Source organism: Panthera pardus, unplaced genomic scaffold, assembly GCF_024362965.1.
Source record: "Panthera pardus isolate Hobbes unplaced genomic scaffold, ASM2436296v1 HiC_scaffold_4, whole genome shotgun sequence".
Lineage (NCBI taxonomy): Eukaryota > Metazoa > Chordata > Mammalia > Carnivora > Felidae > Panthera > Panthera pardus.
The window spans coordinates 20,545,627-20,561,918 of NW_026526969.1; the positions used below are offsets into that span (position 1 = coordinate 20,545,627).

A 16,292-nucleotide genomic window follows, 5' to 3' on the forward strand; every position below is an offset into this window, starting at 1 on the left:
TAAATCTATCTCTATGTACAGATTATATGGTAGCATACCTGGAAGACCCTACAGAATCAATAAATTCAAACAATGAAAGAATTCAGCGGAATATAAAACTGGTGTGTACAGACATCAACAGCCTTCATAGTCACAGACAATAAGCAGAGGATAAAATGGCAGTGAAACCCAACCCAAAGCAGCAACAAAGAAAATCAGACACTTGGGAATAAAAAGTTCTATGCAAAATGTCTATGAGGAAAGATTTTAAACCCTCCAATAGACACAAAAGATGTCCCTTGTCTAGAGAGTCCGACTCAACAGCATGAAAGGTAGTTCATTTATAAATCTGCCACAATCTCAATAACATGCTCTTTTTAAGCAGCTAGACAAGCTGGTGTTCAAGTTCACACACACAAAACAGCAAGAGCTATGGAATACTGAAAAGGAAAGGCTGCAGGGGGGACTGGCCGGACGAGAGGCAAAAAGCCTCTGCATATTTACAACAGCGGAGGTCTGCAGTATGAACAGACAGACCTGGGGAACAGAACAGAGGTCCAGAAACAGACCTGGACACAAAAAGAAATTCAGAATATAGCACAAAGATAGCTTCTCAGATCACCAGGTCAAAGATGGACTGTTGAATAATTTCATGAAGCCAAGACAATGGGGAAGCCATCTGAAAAAAACCACACGTCACACCATGCATGACAATAAAGTATAAATGGATCAGAGAGCTGAATATAAAAAATGAAACCATGGAAGTACCAGAAGAAAACGGACAAATTCATACACAACCAAGGCACAAAGACCTTCTGTGACCCCAAATCTAAAGGCAGTACAAGACTCAACTTGACTACATAAAATTAAAACATTTCACGTGGCAATAAGCACCACAAGCAAAGTCAAGAAACTGTAAGCAATCCCCTTCGTGTGGCCGCCGTGCCACCTCTCCCCGGGCACCCCGGCATCCTGTGCACACCTTCAGCCTGGCAGGAACCGCTCTACATTCTAACGTCTCTCCTATCAGACCAGCAAGCCTCAACCTCGACTGTACAGTGGAGTCACAGGGAAAACAGAGATCTCCTGTCAAGGCTGCGAGAGCCAAATCTCTGGAGGAGAGGTGGGAGCTGGGGCCGGGGGAGGGGGGGGGGGGTCTTCCTCCCTCTCCCCTCCCGCCCCGCAGAACTCCAGCAGAGGGCACAGAAGCAGATACCTGGGCTCCGATAGAGGTTCTTGGGCAGAGTAGGAGAGTGAGCGTCTATCAACCCCACGATCTTCATGTGTCCATACTGCTTGGCCAGCATCCGGGCTGTGGCTCCACTGTGGTCTCTCGTGTCCACTCTGACTCCCTGTGAAATTCATGAAAGAACAAGTACTAGGAACCTCCCCCGTAAAGCACCCTCACTTCCCTGGATGCAGACTCTGGACTCCAACCAAAAAGTACACTGGATTCTCACCACCCTGGAAAGGTCTTGCCCTGGGCCCTTAACAGCCCCACATCTGCGTAAGAAAAAGGCGAAGGCTCCTTAAGGACAAGGTGGGGGGTGCTGGGGAGGGGCTTGCTGGCAGCAGTCTCGCCACCAGAGAGCCGTGGCAGCTCTCCAACCTCATTCTTGGGCTTTCCAAGCCAGGCAGACAGGTACTTAAGGGAGAGGCAGGCACTTGCCCCAGGTGGGGAAGGGCGCACTGCAGGCAATGAGGCCAGAGCCTGACCTTCACCCTTTGAATCTGGCCATGCCCGACTCATTCCACTTCTCTTCACACAGAGAAAACCGCAGACAACAGCTTCACTAGGGAAGCAACTTTTAAAAGTCACAACCACAATGACAGCACCATCCTTCTGAAGGAGAGTCTGGGAGTTTTTATCCAAAGGCCTAAAATGTACTTCTGGTCTTCAGCACAAATGTTTCCAATCCTATGACTCTCTCCTAAGGAAATTACCCCAAATAACAGAGAAAGCTTGTATGACATAGGTGTCTGGTAGAACATATTTGCAGTAACAGAAACCTGGAGACAGTGTAAATGGGGGAGGAGTCAGCTATGTTATGGCCATAAACGCTGGTATTTACAAATAATTGGTATAACCAAGTTTTTGAAAGGACCATAGTATGTCTTTACAACATATAAGATATAAGGTGTCCTTATGACGAAGAGAAGAAGACAAGGACACACTGGGGACACAGCCATGTGAAGACAGAGGCAGGGACTGAATGATGCGTCTACAAGCCAAGAAACACCAGGAGCCACCAGAAGTTCAGAGAGAAAAGGAACCATTCCTCCCCAAAGCCTTTGGAGGGGATGTGGCCCTGTTGACACCTTGATCCTGGACTTCTGGCATCCAGAACTGTGAGAAAATAAGTTTCTGTGTTTTAAGCCCCCCAAGTTTATAGTAAATTGTTAACAGCAGCCACAGGAAACAAATACACCCATTAATGTGTGAATGGTTAAATGAATTAAGGCATATCACTACTATCAAGTACTGGATCAGAAAGAATGAGGCAGGTTTCTCTAGTGATGTGGAAGTACGTTTGTGATATTTTGCTAACATTTAAAAACACACTGCAGAAGTCTATGTATCCCAGTTTACGTAGCAGGATTTCACTTATGTAGAAGTCTGTTCAGAGTTATTAACACTCTGGGATGGGGAAGTGTGAGAAAACCTACAGAAGTCTTTTAATGCATATTCCTAAAATTTCTATTGATTTTCCTGTAAGTTTTATTGTTTGGCTGTTTTTAAGCCTATAGGTTATATTATTTTCATTTATATGTTTTTTTATTCTTTGAGAGAGAAAGAGAGGGAGAGCATGAGCTTGAGCGCACAAGTGGGGCATGGGCAGAGAGAGAGGGAGACACAGAATCCGAAGCAGGGTCCAGGCTCTGAGCTGTCAGCACAGAGCCCGGTGCAGGGCTCGACCCCAACCATGAGATCATGACCGTGAGCCGAAGTTGGAGGCCCAACCAACTGAGCCACCCAGGCGCCCCACAGATTATTTTTTTTTTTTTTTAACGTTTATTTATTTTTCAGACAGAGAGAGACAGAGCATGAACGGGGAGGGTCAGAGAGAGGGAGACACAGAATCTGAAACGGGCTCCAGGCTCTGAGCTATCTGTCAGCACAGAGCCCGACGCGGGGCTCAAACTCACAGACGGCGAAATCACGACCTGAGCTGAAGTCGGCCGCTTAACCGACTGAGCCACCCAGGTGCCCCCATAGATTTTTTAACATCATGAAAATATGGGGGTACCTAAGTGGCTCTGTCAGTTGAGTGTCTGACTCTTGACTTTCTCCCTCTCTCTCTGCCCCTTCCCTGCTTGCTCTCTCTCAAAATAAATAAGAAAAAAAATCATGACAATGTATACATTATACAGGCACACCTCAGAGACACCACAGGTGCAGTTCCAGACTGCTGCGGGAAAGGATCGCAACAAACCAAGTCAAGTGAATTTTTTGGTTTCCCAGTGCATATAAAAGTTGTATTTACACTATACGGTGGTCGTATATTAAGTGTGCATTATGTCTAAAAAACAACAACATGGGGGCACCTGGGCGGCTCAGTTGGTTAAGAGCTGGACTCTTGATCTTGGTTCAGGTCATGATCTCACAGTTGTGACACTGAGCCCGAAGTTGGGCTCTGCACTGGGAGTGGAGCCTGCTTAAGATTCTCTCTCTCCCGCTCCCTCTGCTCCTCCCCCAGTGCTCGCTCTCTCTCTGAAAACAAAACAAAACAAAACAAAACAAAACGAAAAAACAATGTATATACCTAAATTAAAAAATACTTTATTGGGAGGGGCGCCTGGGTGGCTGTCGGTTAAGCGTCCTACTTTAGCTCAGGTCATGATCTCGCAGTTTGTGGGTTCGAGCCCCACATTGGGCTCTGTGCTGACGGTTCAGAGCCTGGAGCCTGCTTCAGAATCTGTGTCTCCCTTTCTCTCTGCTCGCCACCTCCCCTCACCTCCCAGCTGGCAGTCTGTCTCTCTCTCTCAAAAGGAAATAAACATTTAAAACATTAAAAAAAAAAAACAAACTTTATTGGGGTACCTGCTTGCTTCAGTCAGTTTAGCATGATCTCAGGGTTGTGAGTTCAACCCCCATGTTGAGCATAGAGCTTATTTAAACAAACAAACAAACAAACAAACAAACAAACAAACACTTTCTGCTAAAAAAAAAGGTATCAACTGGCTTTCCAGCAAGTCATAATCACTAACTATAGATAACCATAACAAGTATGACAGTAACGAAAAAATTTGAAATACTGTGGGAACTACTAAAATGTGACCCAAGGGGCACCTGGGTGGTGCAGTTGGTTAAGCGTCCCACTCTTGATCTCAGCTCAGGTCATGATTTCACAGTTTGTGAGTTTGAGCCCCACACTGGGCTCTCTGCTGGTGGCATAGAACCTGCTTGGGACTCTGTCTCTCCTTCTCTCTGCCCCTCCCCAGCTTGTATACTCTCTCTCTCAAAATAAATAAATAAATAAAAACTAAAAATAAAATGTGACCCAGAGACATAAAGTGAGCAAATGCTGTTACAAAAATGGCATCAACAGATTTGCTTGAAGCAGAGTCTCCACAAACCTTCAATCTGAAAAAAAAATGCAGCATTTGCGAAATTCAATACAGTAAAACAATAAAATGAGGTGTCCCTGCACATTCATAAATTATAGGAGGATTTCCACACCATATTGCTATTATTGAGGATTTAAGACAAGTTTTATATTTTAAAATATTTTTCAGACCTTATTTGTTTATGCACTTTTACAGGTTCATGGAAAGGCACAAAGAAGTTATTAAATCATTGATAAAAAGCTATTTAAGGGCACCTGTGGGGCTCAGTCACTTAAGTGTCCGACTCTTGATTTCCACTCAGGTCACGATCTCATGGGTCATGAGATCGAGCCCCATGTCGAGCTCTGCACTGACAACACAGGGACTACCTGGGATTCTCTCTGCTCCTCCCCTGCTTGTGTTCAGTCTCTCTCTCTCTCTCTCTCTCTCTCTCTCTCTCTCTCTCACAAACAAACAAACAAACAAACAAAAGCTATTTAACAAGGAAAAAGTTTGTAACTATGAGAGGTGATGGATGTTAACTTACTGTGGTATTACACACAATATACACAAAATTCAAATCATTATGTAGCACACCTTAAACTTACATAATGCTGTATGTCAATTTTATCTCAAGAAGAGTGGAAAAAATATTTTAAAAATAAAAGATTAAGCAAAAAGGAACATGATTAGGGGTGCCTGGGGGGCTCAGCCAGTTAAGTGCCCAACTCTTGATTTCCACTCAGGTCATGATCTCATGGTTCATGGGTTCAAGCCCCATGTCAGGCTCTGTGCTGCCAGCTCAGAGCCTGGAGCCTGCTTCGGATTCTGTGTCTCCCTCTCTCTCTGCCCCTCCCCTGCTCATGCTCTGTCCCTCTCTCTCTCTCAAAAATAATCTTCCATCTTCCTAATCTTCCTTCGTTTCTAAGTTCACTACTCATGAGCACGCTTACTTTAAAAGTATAAAAAAACGAGCTTTCCATTTTAAAAGCTTCAACCCAGCAGTCTGGTGTCTGAGGGCGGAACCAATGAGGCTCAGTGCTCTGGAGGATAAACCAGCAAACATTAAACGTGTACACACCTCTGACCCAGCAATTCCACTTCCAGGAATTTGGCCTCAGGAAATAATTAAGGACATACGCTAACATTTGGGATGTTCCCATCAGCATTTAGCATGGTCAAAACCATGAAGACCCTAAAATGAGAAATCAGTGAACTAAGTGAGATCTGTAAAGTGGAACACCAGTCCCCCATTTATATGACAGGTCCAAGTATATACGTATTAATATGGACGGGGTGCCCAAGACATCGTGAAGAGAAAAAAAAAAGCATATTACAAAACGTTTTGTATAACAGGACTCCACTTTAACTTAAAATATTTATTTAAAAAAAAAACAGGAGGGAGCACCCAGGAGGCTCAGTCAGTTACATGTCCAAACTTGAGCTTAGGTCATGATCTCAGAGTTTTCATGAGTTCGAGCCCCGTATCGGTTCTGTGCTGACAGTGCAGAGCCTGCCTGGGATTCTCTCTTTCAAAATAAATAAATAAACTTACAAAAAAAAAATCAGGATACTCAATGAGTTATTAACATGTGTGATATCTGGGTGATGAGATTAGGAATAGTTTTGGATTTCTTTTTGCTTCACTGTACTTTCTAATTCTTTTATAGCAGGTATATACCACTGTACAATAAACATTCATTTATGTACTCTTCTGCCTTATTTTGAAAACCCATGATCAACTGACAAGCTTGGTTGAGCCTAGTATAAAAGGTGATTATCACAGGTCCCCTAGTAGGACAAAACTGCATTTTTACAAGACCTTAACTGAGTTTTACTTTCTATAATCCCCCACTTTCAAGAGCTCTAGTTAGAAATCAGCTATGAAACCTTCAGCCTTCAAAGATCATTTCTAGACGGGTCTAGAAGGGGAAATGGAACGAAGGTAGTCAAAAGGCACAAATTTCCAGTTATAAGCAGTTTACGATGACTGCAGTGAACATTGCCATATGACATATATCGAAGTTGTGGAGAGTAAATCCGGAGTTCTCGTCACAAGGAAACAATCTGTGTCTGTGTCTACGTAAGATGTGGACGCTCGCCGAATACGTGGTCATCACTTGACAATCCATGGAAGTGAAATCACAACACTGCACACCCTACACTTACAACAGGGATGTTTGTCAGTTCTAGCTCAGTAAAACTGGGGGAGGGAAAGAGGGAGAATTTCTAGTTTCAATTTGATAGAAAGAACCCAAACGTTTCAACCAAAACAAACGACACCATCTTTACTGCAGGGTTTCAACTATCATTTGTTTTTAAGCTTGGAAGACTTCAACCTCAGACTACAGGAAAGGGAAAAAAGCAGTAATGCTATTCCTTAGTGACTAAATGAGGAAGAAAATAGAACTCAGGACAAGGTCCCTGAGATGAGAGAAGAAAATATGATATTTTTATCCATCCTTTACAATGTTTTGGTTTTTCTTCCTCTTTTATAATGTACGTAACATATTACTAGAGAAGGACATGACTGGTGGAGCTGTGAGGGCCCGGCCCTCCCAGAAGGAAGGGGAACGGGGTACAAGGGAGGCAGCTACAGCCCTCTCCTGTCCTTGCAGAGCACAGAGTGTCCAGCCTCATGCAGTTCTCTGTCTCCAGGACCGGGGACTGGCTCTGGAGGGCCCGCCCCTCTGGCTCCCTGAGATCTAACCATGACTGAGCAGGAGGCAATCTACAGGGAATGAGGAGCAAAGGAGCATCTATGCAGGCCTAGCCACACGGCCTCGCCAGCAGAGGAACAACCTGGCCATCAGCCACAGGCTCCCAGCAGTGCCCACCACCATCAGCCAGAAAGCAATCATGCTGAATCGACCAACACCTTCTACTCCCGATTAGTGCTCTAGAGGGAGAACTCAGAGTTGATTTCCAGAGTTTGATTGCTGTATGTGATTATGAAAGACAAAACTGTTTTTTAGGAAATACATACTAAAGTACTGAGGGGGAAAAAGGGCATTATGTCAGCAACTTACTTTCAAATGGTTCTAAAAAGATAATATGTATATAAAGAGAGACTAAATAAAGAAAACGAGATGAAATGTTAATATTTGGGGAATCTAATGAAGGCACAGAAATTTTTTGCATTCTTTTGACATTTAAGTCTGAAATTATTTCAAAATTTCAAAAAATTTTCAAAAGAAATCCAATTCAATTTGTTGCCCCTCAAAACAAGTTGCCTACAACAGACAATCTCACACCCAGCTGGGGAATAAAGGTACCAAGTGAGGGGCATAATCTGCATGGTAGACAAATCACCTAAAGTCTCTGACTTTCCAATGTGTTTTCCACTTAAAAAACTATGTGAATGTCTCATGACTTCCAGTTCTACCTTACTTGAAATCAAACTCTCAACTCAGAAGCAGAGGTTATGCTTTTTACAGGTCTGAGCTCATACTCATCTATTCTTCACCTTATGCTAGGTCTTAAGAGTGCAATTACCTTCAGAGAACAATTATTTGCAAAAAGAAAGCCCAAATGGCTGATAGATATGTGAAACAATGCTCAACCTCACCAGAAATCAGAGAAAGGCAAAAACAGGAGACAGCTCATCTGACAGTGTACCAAGTGTTATTGAGGGCATAGGGGATGAGAGCTACAACGATCAGAACATAAATCAGGAAAGTCAGTTAACACTGTCTGGTAAAGATTCACCCACCCTACACACAAAAAAATTCTACTTGAAGAATATATTCTGATTTCTTTAAAATCCCTCCACACATGCTCAAGAGGACAAGTAAAAAACGAGAACCACAGCCCTGTCAACAATAGCAAAGTGGAAACAACTTAAATGTCCACTAAGGAATGAATAAAATGTAAAATACTCTTACGTTCAACATACACAGAGCTGTCAAAATGAATGAACTGTATCTCCAAGTACCAGAACTCTGTTGAATGACATGTAACAGTCTGACATGTTATTTACATGTATCTTTAAAATACATAAAACAGGGGCGCCTGGGTGGCTCAGTAGGTCAAGTGTCCGACTTCGGCTCAGGTCATGATCTCGCGGTTCGTGAGTTCAAGCCCCGCGTCGGCCTCTGTGCTGACAGCTCAGAGCCTGGAGCCTGTTTCAGATTCTGTGTCTCCTTCTCTCTCTGACCCTCCCCTGTTCATGCTCTGTCTCTCTCTGTCTCAAAAATAAATAAACAAACGTTAAAAAATAAAAAACAAAAAAAATAAAAAATAAAATAAAATATATAAAACAACCTGTGCATTCCTTGAGGTCACACAGTGCGTGGTGAAAGTATAAACTCAGGGACAGGAAAGGTACAGAGCAACATCTGCAGAGAGGTCACCCTGGGATCATGTGGGTGGTATTAGATTTATCTTCTGTACTTTTCTGTATGTTGACAGTACTTCAAGGGGGGGGCCTGGGTGGCTCAGTCAGTTAAGCATACGACTCTTCATTTCAGCTCAGGTCTTGATCTCACAATTGTGGGATCAAACTCTGCGGCGGGCTCTGTGCTGAGCATGGAGCCTGCTTAGGGTTCTCTGCCCCACCCCCACTCATATGCACTCTCTCTCAAAATAAATAAACATTAAAAAAAAAAAAAGGAAAGAGGGGATCCTGGGTGGCTCAGTTGGCTAAGCATCCGACTTCAGCTCAGGTCATGATCTCACGGTTCATGGGTTCAAGCCCTGTGTCCGGCTCCGTGCTGTCAGCGCGGAGCCTGGAGCCTGCTTCAGATTCTGTGTGTGTGTCTCTCTCTCCGCTCCACCCCCACTTGCATCCTGTCTGTCTGTCTCTCTCTCTCAAAAATAAGTAATCAAAATTTAAGGTTCATAATTCTTGCTACTGTGGAGAGAATGGAAGCTTGTACAGTTTGTTCTTCAGATGGCAAGTGAGCAACACCTATGTTAAGACTGTACTTACACTCCACGCAAAATTCCACCTTCAGTACTCAACCAGACAGATGTGGTCACACACGTGTGCAGAGATGTATGTGCAGAAAGTCTCCACGGCACTGTGTGTGACACCAAATGGCTGACAACGACCTAATTTCATCCACAGACCACTGTCAAATCTCTGATCCATCCCTACAAGGGAGTGCTGTGCCGCCATGAAAAGAGAGAGAGAAGAGAGCTTAACATACACTAATACAGAACAATCTCCCCAACAGACAGTTAAAAAAAAAAAAAAAAAAATCAAGCTGAGAAGCAGGTTGCAGCAAAGGGGGCAGGCAGCTCCCTGTACCCCCGTCTCATGTAAGTGTACTATCCCCAAATTCTTTTTCAAAGAAAAACAGCCTATTAACATTGTATTATGTTCAAGTTTCTACCAATGAGTAAGTAAAACACAAACTATCCAATAAAGTAGGCCCCAAAATAGAAAAAACTCATAAAAAAAATACAAATTGGCCAATAAATGTATCTTTAAATGCTCAACTTCACTAATAAGTACAAACCCAAACAAGATACCACATTTCTGTCACCACATTGGCGGAAACTTAACACGACTAAGTTCCTGAGCTGGTGAAGACGTGAGAAAATGGGCACCTTCACATAATACTGGTGGGGAGGCAAGAGACCACCCTTCAGTGGGAATTTGTTAGGACTTCTATTTCTCCTGAACTTTTTTAACAACTTTATTAAGATATAATTCACGTACCATGCAATTCACCCACCTACAATGTATAATTCAGAGGCACGCAGCCATCACCACAATCAATTTCAGAACATTTCCCGCACCCTGAAAAGAGATCCTGTACCCCTTAAATACTACCCTCTCTCCAATACTCCCATCTCTCATCATCCCTTCCCACCCGCTGCTGCTGGCCCTAGGCCATCATTAATCTACTTTCTATCTCTACAGATTTGCTCATTCAGGACATTTCAAATATAAAGAATCATACAATATGTGGTCCTTTGTGCCTGGCTCTTATCACTCAGTAGTATTTTCAAGGTCCATGTTGTAATAGGTGTCAGAACTTTACTCCTTTTTATGGCTCAATAACATTCCATTGTGTGGAAAGACCACATTTTACTTATCCATTTATCGGTTGATGGACATGTGGATTTCCACCTTTTGGTTACAGCGAAAAAACACTGCTATGGACATTGTGTGTTAAGTGTTTGTGTGGACCTGTTTTCAATTCCCTGGGGGTAGATACGGAGGAGAGTGGCTTTATGTTTAACTGTTTGAGAAACTGCCGGACGGTTTTCCCAATAGGCTGCATCGTTTTACATTCCTGTCAGCAGTGTGTGAGGCTTCCAACTGTCCACATCCTCACCCAATTATTACTGTCTGTCTTTTTATGTTACAGACGTCCCAGTAGTTTTGATTTACAATTCAACATGTGAGTTGGAGCGGCATGGGTGGCTCAGTCCATTGAGTGTCCGACTTTGGATCAGATCATGATCTCACGGTTTGTGGATTCAAGTCCCACATCGGGCTTGCTGCTGTCAGCGTGGAGCCTGCTTCAGATCCTCTGTCCCCCTCTCTCTCTACCTCTCCCCGACTTGCACTCTCTCAAAAATTGATTAAAAAAAAAAAAAACATTAAAAAAATTAACATGTGAATGCCTGCAACCCCTCCTACAGAAATACAATATACAGAAATACCTGCACGCAAGCCAAAGTTCCCTGTACAGAGAGGGTCTCTAGAGCACTGTTTATAACTGTAAAATGTAAGAAACCTAAATCTCAACTACTATGGAACTGATTAGTTACACCCATATATACTGTAGAAGGAAAAAAAGGTCTATTGCATATTAAGTGATCTTCTAAAAGCTGCAGAGTAAATACACAGTAGAATCCCACTCTGCTCAAAATGGAAAGCACTGTGTTTATACTTGTCTACAGGTACACCTTCCTAAGCAGAAGAGTCTGGGGCTGCCTGAAACCAAGTGGGCACCTTGGGGAGAAGCAGGGGGTGGCTGAAAAGGGACGAAGATCTTAGCATTCTTACTCTAATGTTTTTAAGTAATGGGATAAATTATTTACTTTCTAAAACATATTTTCCACAGTTTTGAAATGATGGCATTACAGGAACAGGTGTCTATTTTTACTCACCACTGTACCTGAGTGCCACACAACACTTGGCATCCACAGATACGATGAAAACGTGCTCAATAAATAGAAAGCGGCTACTTCTGTGCAGCAGAAAACTCTGATGGCTCATACTTCAAGGAGAGGATTCCTCACCTGCTGTGACTAAAGTGTAAGCTAACAATCAGGGTCACTTACATGATTGAGAAAATACTGCACAATTATTTCATGGCCAGAGGCAGCTGCTTCCATCAAAGGAGTAAATCCATATACTGGTTCCCTACAAGACAGAGGCCATGGTCAGACAATTATTGGAGAGAAGTTTGCCACGCAGAAGCTTCCCTGCTGCAGACAAGACCAAGCCGGTGCAAAGTCACCCTTCCCTAAGCACAGAGGTCTCCCTCTCCCCAGAACCAACAGAGAGATGTGAAAAAGTTCACATTAACACATCAGCCTCATAAATTCTTCTGGTTCTACCCGTTTTTTAAGTTTATTTATTTGAGAGAGACAGAGACAGAGAAAGAGGGGGCACTCGGGTGGCTCAGTCGGTTAAGCGTCCAACTCTTAGTTTCAGCTCAGGTCATGATTTTATGGTTTTGTGAGTTCAATCCTGCTTGGCATTCTCTGTCTCCCTCTCTCTCTGCCCCTCTGCCACTCACGCTCTCAAAGTAAATAAATAAATTTAAAAATTAAAAAAAAAAAAAAAAGGGGGGGAGACAGAGAGCAGGAGAGGGGCAGAGAGACAGGGAGGGAGAGAATCCCAAGCAAGCTCGACGTTGTCAGCACAGAGGCCAACATGGGTCTCAATCTCATGACCGTGAGATCATGACCTAAGCCAACACCAAGAGTAGGACGCTTAACTGAATGAGCCACCCAGGTGCCCCCGATAATCACTCCTAAGCTGCTTCCACTTGCCACCTCTTAAATTTCCATTTTAATTACAAGCCGAAAGCAACTGTTGCCCTTCACTGCACACCGAAAGCCAGCGTCTCCCTTCCACCTATCCAGATCCTATGCCTTGAGCTCAACATCTTCCAGAAACCCTCCCAAAAGCTCCAGGACCAACCATCTACCTTGTCCTTAGTTTGCCTAGTATCTGATGCTTATTTTGGGGTTTGCTTACAATTTGCTCAGCACTGCCTACAGCTGCCCTCTGACCCTCACTTCCCTTCAGACTGGTCTAGAAGACAGGAACCAAGCTAAATCCTGGGTTTCATCCGTTGTAAGATACACCATTTTTGCATTTTAACATCTCTGAAGCCAGAATTTATCTTAAAATCAACAGGCAAGTGGCATTTCAATCAGTGGCGCTTCTTCCTCAGTGGCATATGAAACGGTGGTGTGTATCTTGTAAGAGATGGCTTCAGCCAGGGGCGTGCGCAGTGTCAGGTGGATGCGGGGTGGTACTTGCTGTGCTGAAAGGGGATTATCGCTGTGACATGCTTTGGACGACAACACCCCTTCCGGCTTACAAAACTCATGACTGCTTTCAAAGCATCACCTCACCCAACACAGACAAAGGCAAGAAGGAGAAAGGAGTTAGCATTTAATGCATGTAAACGGAGTGCCATTCACAATGCCAGGCCCAGGCCCCTGATGTGTGACAGAACATGTAATTTTTCTAACAACTCCATGACACAGGTATTGCCATCTCCAGTTTTCAGGCTCAGTGACGCCTGGGTGACTCGGTCAGTTAAGTGACTTCGGCTCAGGTCAAGATCTCGCGGTTCACAAGTTTGAGCCACATCTGGCTCCCTGCTGTTGGCACAGAGACCGTTTAAGAGTCTCTGTCCTCCTCTCTCTGCCCCTCACCTGCTTGTGCTCTCTCTCTCTCAAATATAAATAAACATTAAAAAAAAAAAAAAAAAAAAAAAAGAGGGACACCTGAGTGGCTCAGTCGGTTAAGCGTCCGACTGTGGCTCAGGTCATGATCTCGCAGTTCGTGGGTTTGGACTCTGTGTTGACAGCTGGGAGCCTGAGCCTGCTTCGGATTATGTGTCTCCCCCTCTCTCTCCGCCCTTGTCCTGCTCACACTCTGTCTCTGTCTCTCAAAAATAAATAAATATTTTGAAAAGTTAATAAAAAAAGAGAAAGGAAGGAAGGAAGAAAATGAGACTCAGAGCACTTAAAGTGCTGGACCCAATGTCCCCTGACAGATGCAGGAAAAAGCTCAGCCTATCCTCAAGCTCCCCATGCCTGGACAGGACTGTCCCCTCTGCCCAAGGCAGGGGCTACTCTGCACTCTAGCCTCTCCAGCTGCCCTCCTCAGAGTCAGAGCGACCACCAAAGACCTGGTAATCACCTCACGTTGGCATTCGCTCCACTGTCCAAAAGGAACTTGACCATCTGCTGGTGCCCAGCGCTGGTGCAGTGGAAGAGGGCAGTCCAGCCTTGAATGTCCTTCATTTCCAGCTCGGCACCTTGCTTCAAGAGAACACAGAATGCTCGTTACAGCCTCAGCTCCTCTGTGTGGGGCGGGCGCCCTCCAGGCCGTCACACTGCAAGAATCAAAGTGATTACACGAACACGCACACGCACACCATGGTCTGCGGTGGTTCACGTCTCTGCCAGAGCCGGGAGCCCCGCACATTTCTGAGCCTGAGTCCCCTCGTAGCTCACCTGGAGGAGAAAGTAGGCGATGCTCTCGTTGCCACAGCTGGAAGCCAGCATCAGTGGAGTCTGCCCTTCCGGGGTCGGCACATTCACACTCACCCCCGCCTCAAGCAGCAGGTGCACGATGGTATCGTGTCCAATGTAGGAAGCGTACATCAGCGGGGTCCAGCCACCACCATTCTTCTTATTCAAATCTAACTCTCTCCTAAACAAATGCAAGATATGCTAGACGTGTCCCGCCATCTCACGTGTGAGGTTTACCAAAGCCAGTGGCAAGGCCAGGCCAAGACAAAGAGGGGGAAGTACAGCCAGGAAGCAGAAGTTATCTGCCACGCTGGACATCATAGGGGAGGGGAGGAAGACAGGGGAACAGTTAGGTTTGCTGTACAGCTGCCTCTGCAAAGTCCACAGGGCTATCTTCCTCCTCCAACTGCACAATCTCATTGGCCCCTCCTCCTATCCCAAGGCCAGCAATTCTCTTCTTTCCTACCCCCAGCAACACAGATGGTTCTCAACCGGGGATTCTGCCCCCCAGGAGACATTTGGCAAAGTCTGGACACATTACTGGTTCACAAGTGCATAAGGAAAAGCTACTGGCATCTAGGGGGTGGAGGCCAGGGATGCCGCTAAATATCCTGCATGCACAAGTCAGCCTCCCAACAGAGAATGATCTGGCTTAGATTGTCAGGAGTGCCAAGGTCAAGAAACTGTGACCCGGAGCCTTGATTGCCTTCCAACAGACCAGGATCTGCTAGTCCGGTGCTGGGTGGAAAGGAAAGGAGAAGGGACTCAGACAATGGGTAAGATTTCTCCCTTGTCACCTCATCCTACAAAAACATTCTTGGAAAATCAGTACCCAGAGGATCCTATCTTTTTCATTGATTTCCACCAAAATTCTAAAGAAGCATTTCCCCCAGGAAAAAAAATTATGGGCTTCCTACCCCAGAGTTTGGGCCTGGGGCATAGAAATAACATCTACTTCCAGAACACCCTGCATGGTTCATGCCCCACAGCTTTCCTCTTGCACAATCCCAGCCTCCAGTGGAGGTAGGCGATGCTCTCGTTGCCACAGCTGAAAGCCAGCATCTGGCAGTCCAGTCTGACAGTCAACCCACAGTCTATACCTCTCAGAGGTTTGGACACAAGAAGCCACGCCAGACAATTATGTTCCATTTGCTAGCACCTTCTATTCACTCCGGGATACCCATGCAGCCATTCCAGAAGGTCCTGATCCCAGGAATGCAATGGTAGCCACTGGCTGGGAGAGCGCACAGAGACCAGTCCATCCTGGCCAGATGACCTTCGCTGGTGGCTCAATTCCATGTGGAGAAGAGCCCAGCCCTCCACAGAGTGTCTCTGAGGCTCTGACATGTCCAGTTGGGCCCAAGCCTCCCTTCTGATGCCTCTACACGCTTCAGGTCCCAGTCTGCTTACTGTCAGCAGCCTTGGTGTCAGCTAGGGCTACAGTCCCAACCAGAGCACAAACACTTCCCCTCTCCCCTGTGGAGCCATTCCAGACTGTGCATTTATTAATTTTTGTAATGTTCTATTTATTTTTGAGAGACGCAGACTGAGAGTGGGGGAGGGGCAGAGAGAGAGGGAGACACAGAATCTGAAGTAGGCTCCAGGCTCCGAGCTGTCAGCACAGAGCCCGATGCGGGGCTCAAACCCACAAACTGTGAGATCATGATCTGAGCCGAAGTCGGACGTCCAACCGACTGAGCCACCCAGGCGCCTTCCTGGACTATGCATTTAAACAGTACACCCAAAGGCTTAAAAACCCAAGAACGCCAAAGGAGCAAAGTTGTAACTGGGGTCTCAGTGACCCCGTGAGGGAATGTGCTGCTTGTGTATCCAGCTAACATTCCAAAAGCCACCTGGTACAGGAGTACAAAACATTATGTCTTACCACAGTGCTATACTTGTACTTAACTGGCCACATATTTATAAGAGGCAGTTATGACTTAGGAACCAGAAACCCAGGGCTTATACAAGGCTTTGCTCTGGCTCCCCAGGAACTGAAACAGGCACACGTAGATATAGACATAGATGGTTTCTCCTAGTTGTCAATGAGAAACAGAAACAATGAGGTGGATGTAAGGGGGTGG

General features: G+C 45.1%; 1 protein-coding gene across 8 annotated transcripts in view; it reads right to left on the bottom strand.

Moving 5' to 3' along the window:
- ANKS3 (ankyrin repeat and sterile alpha motif domain containing 3) overlaps positions 1-16,292 on the bottom strand; it is a 33,564-nt gene that overhangs the window by 13,417 nt on the left and 3,855 nt on the right. For 5 of the 8 annotated variants that reach the window (XM_019468485.2, XM_019468484.2, XM_019468481.2 and 2 more), the window contains 4 exons: positions 14,191-14,389; positions 13,874-13,995; positions 11,770-11,851; positions 1,196-1,331 (listed from right to left, as the gene is read on the bottom strand). In XM_019468485.2, coding sequence (XP_019324030.2) covers positions 1,196-1,331; positions 11,770-11,851; positions 13,874-13,995; positions 14,191-14,389 — 539 coding nt within the window. Of the gene's footprint in view, positions 1-1,195; positions 1,332-11,769; positions 11,852-13,873; positions 14,070-14,190; positions 14,390-16,292 lie in introns of those variants that run through there. The other 3 variants (XM_019468487.2, XM_019468486.2, XM_019468488.2) reach the window with 3 other exon arrangements.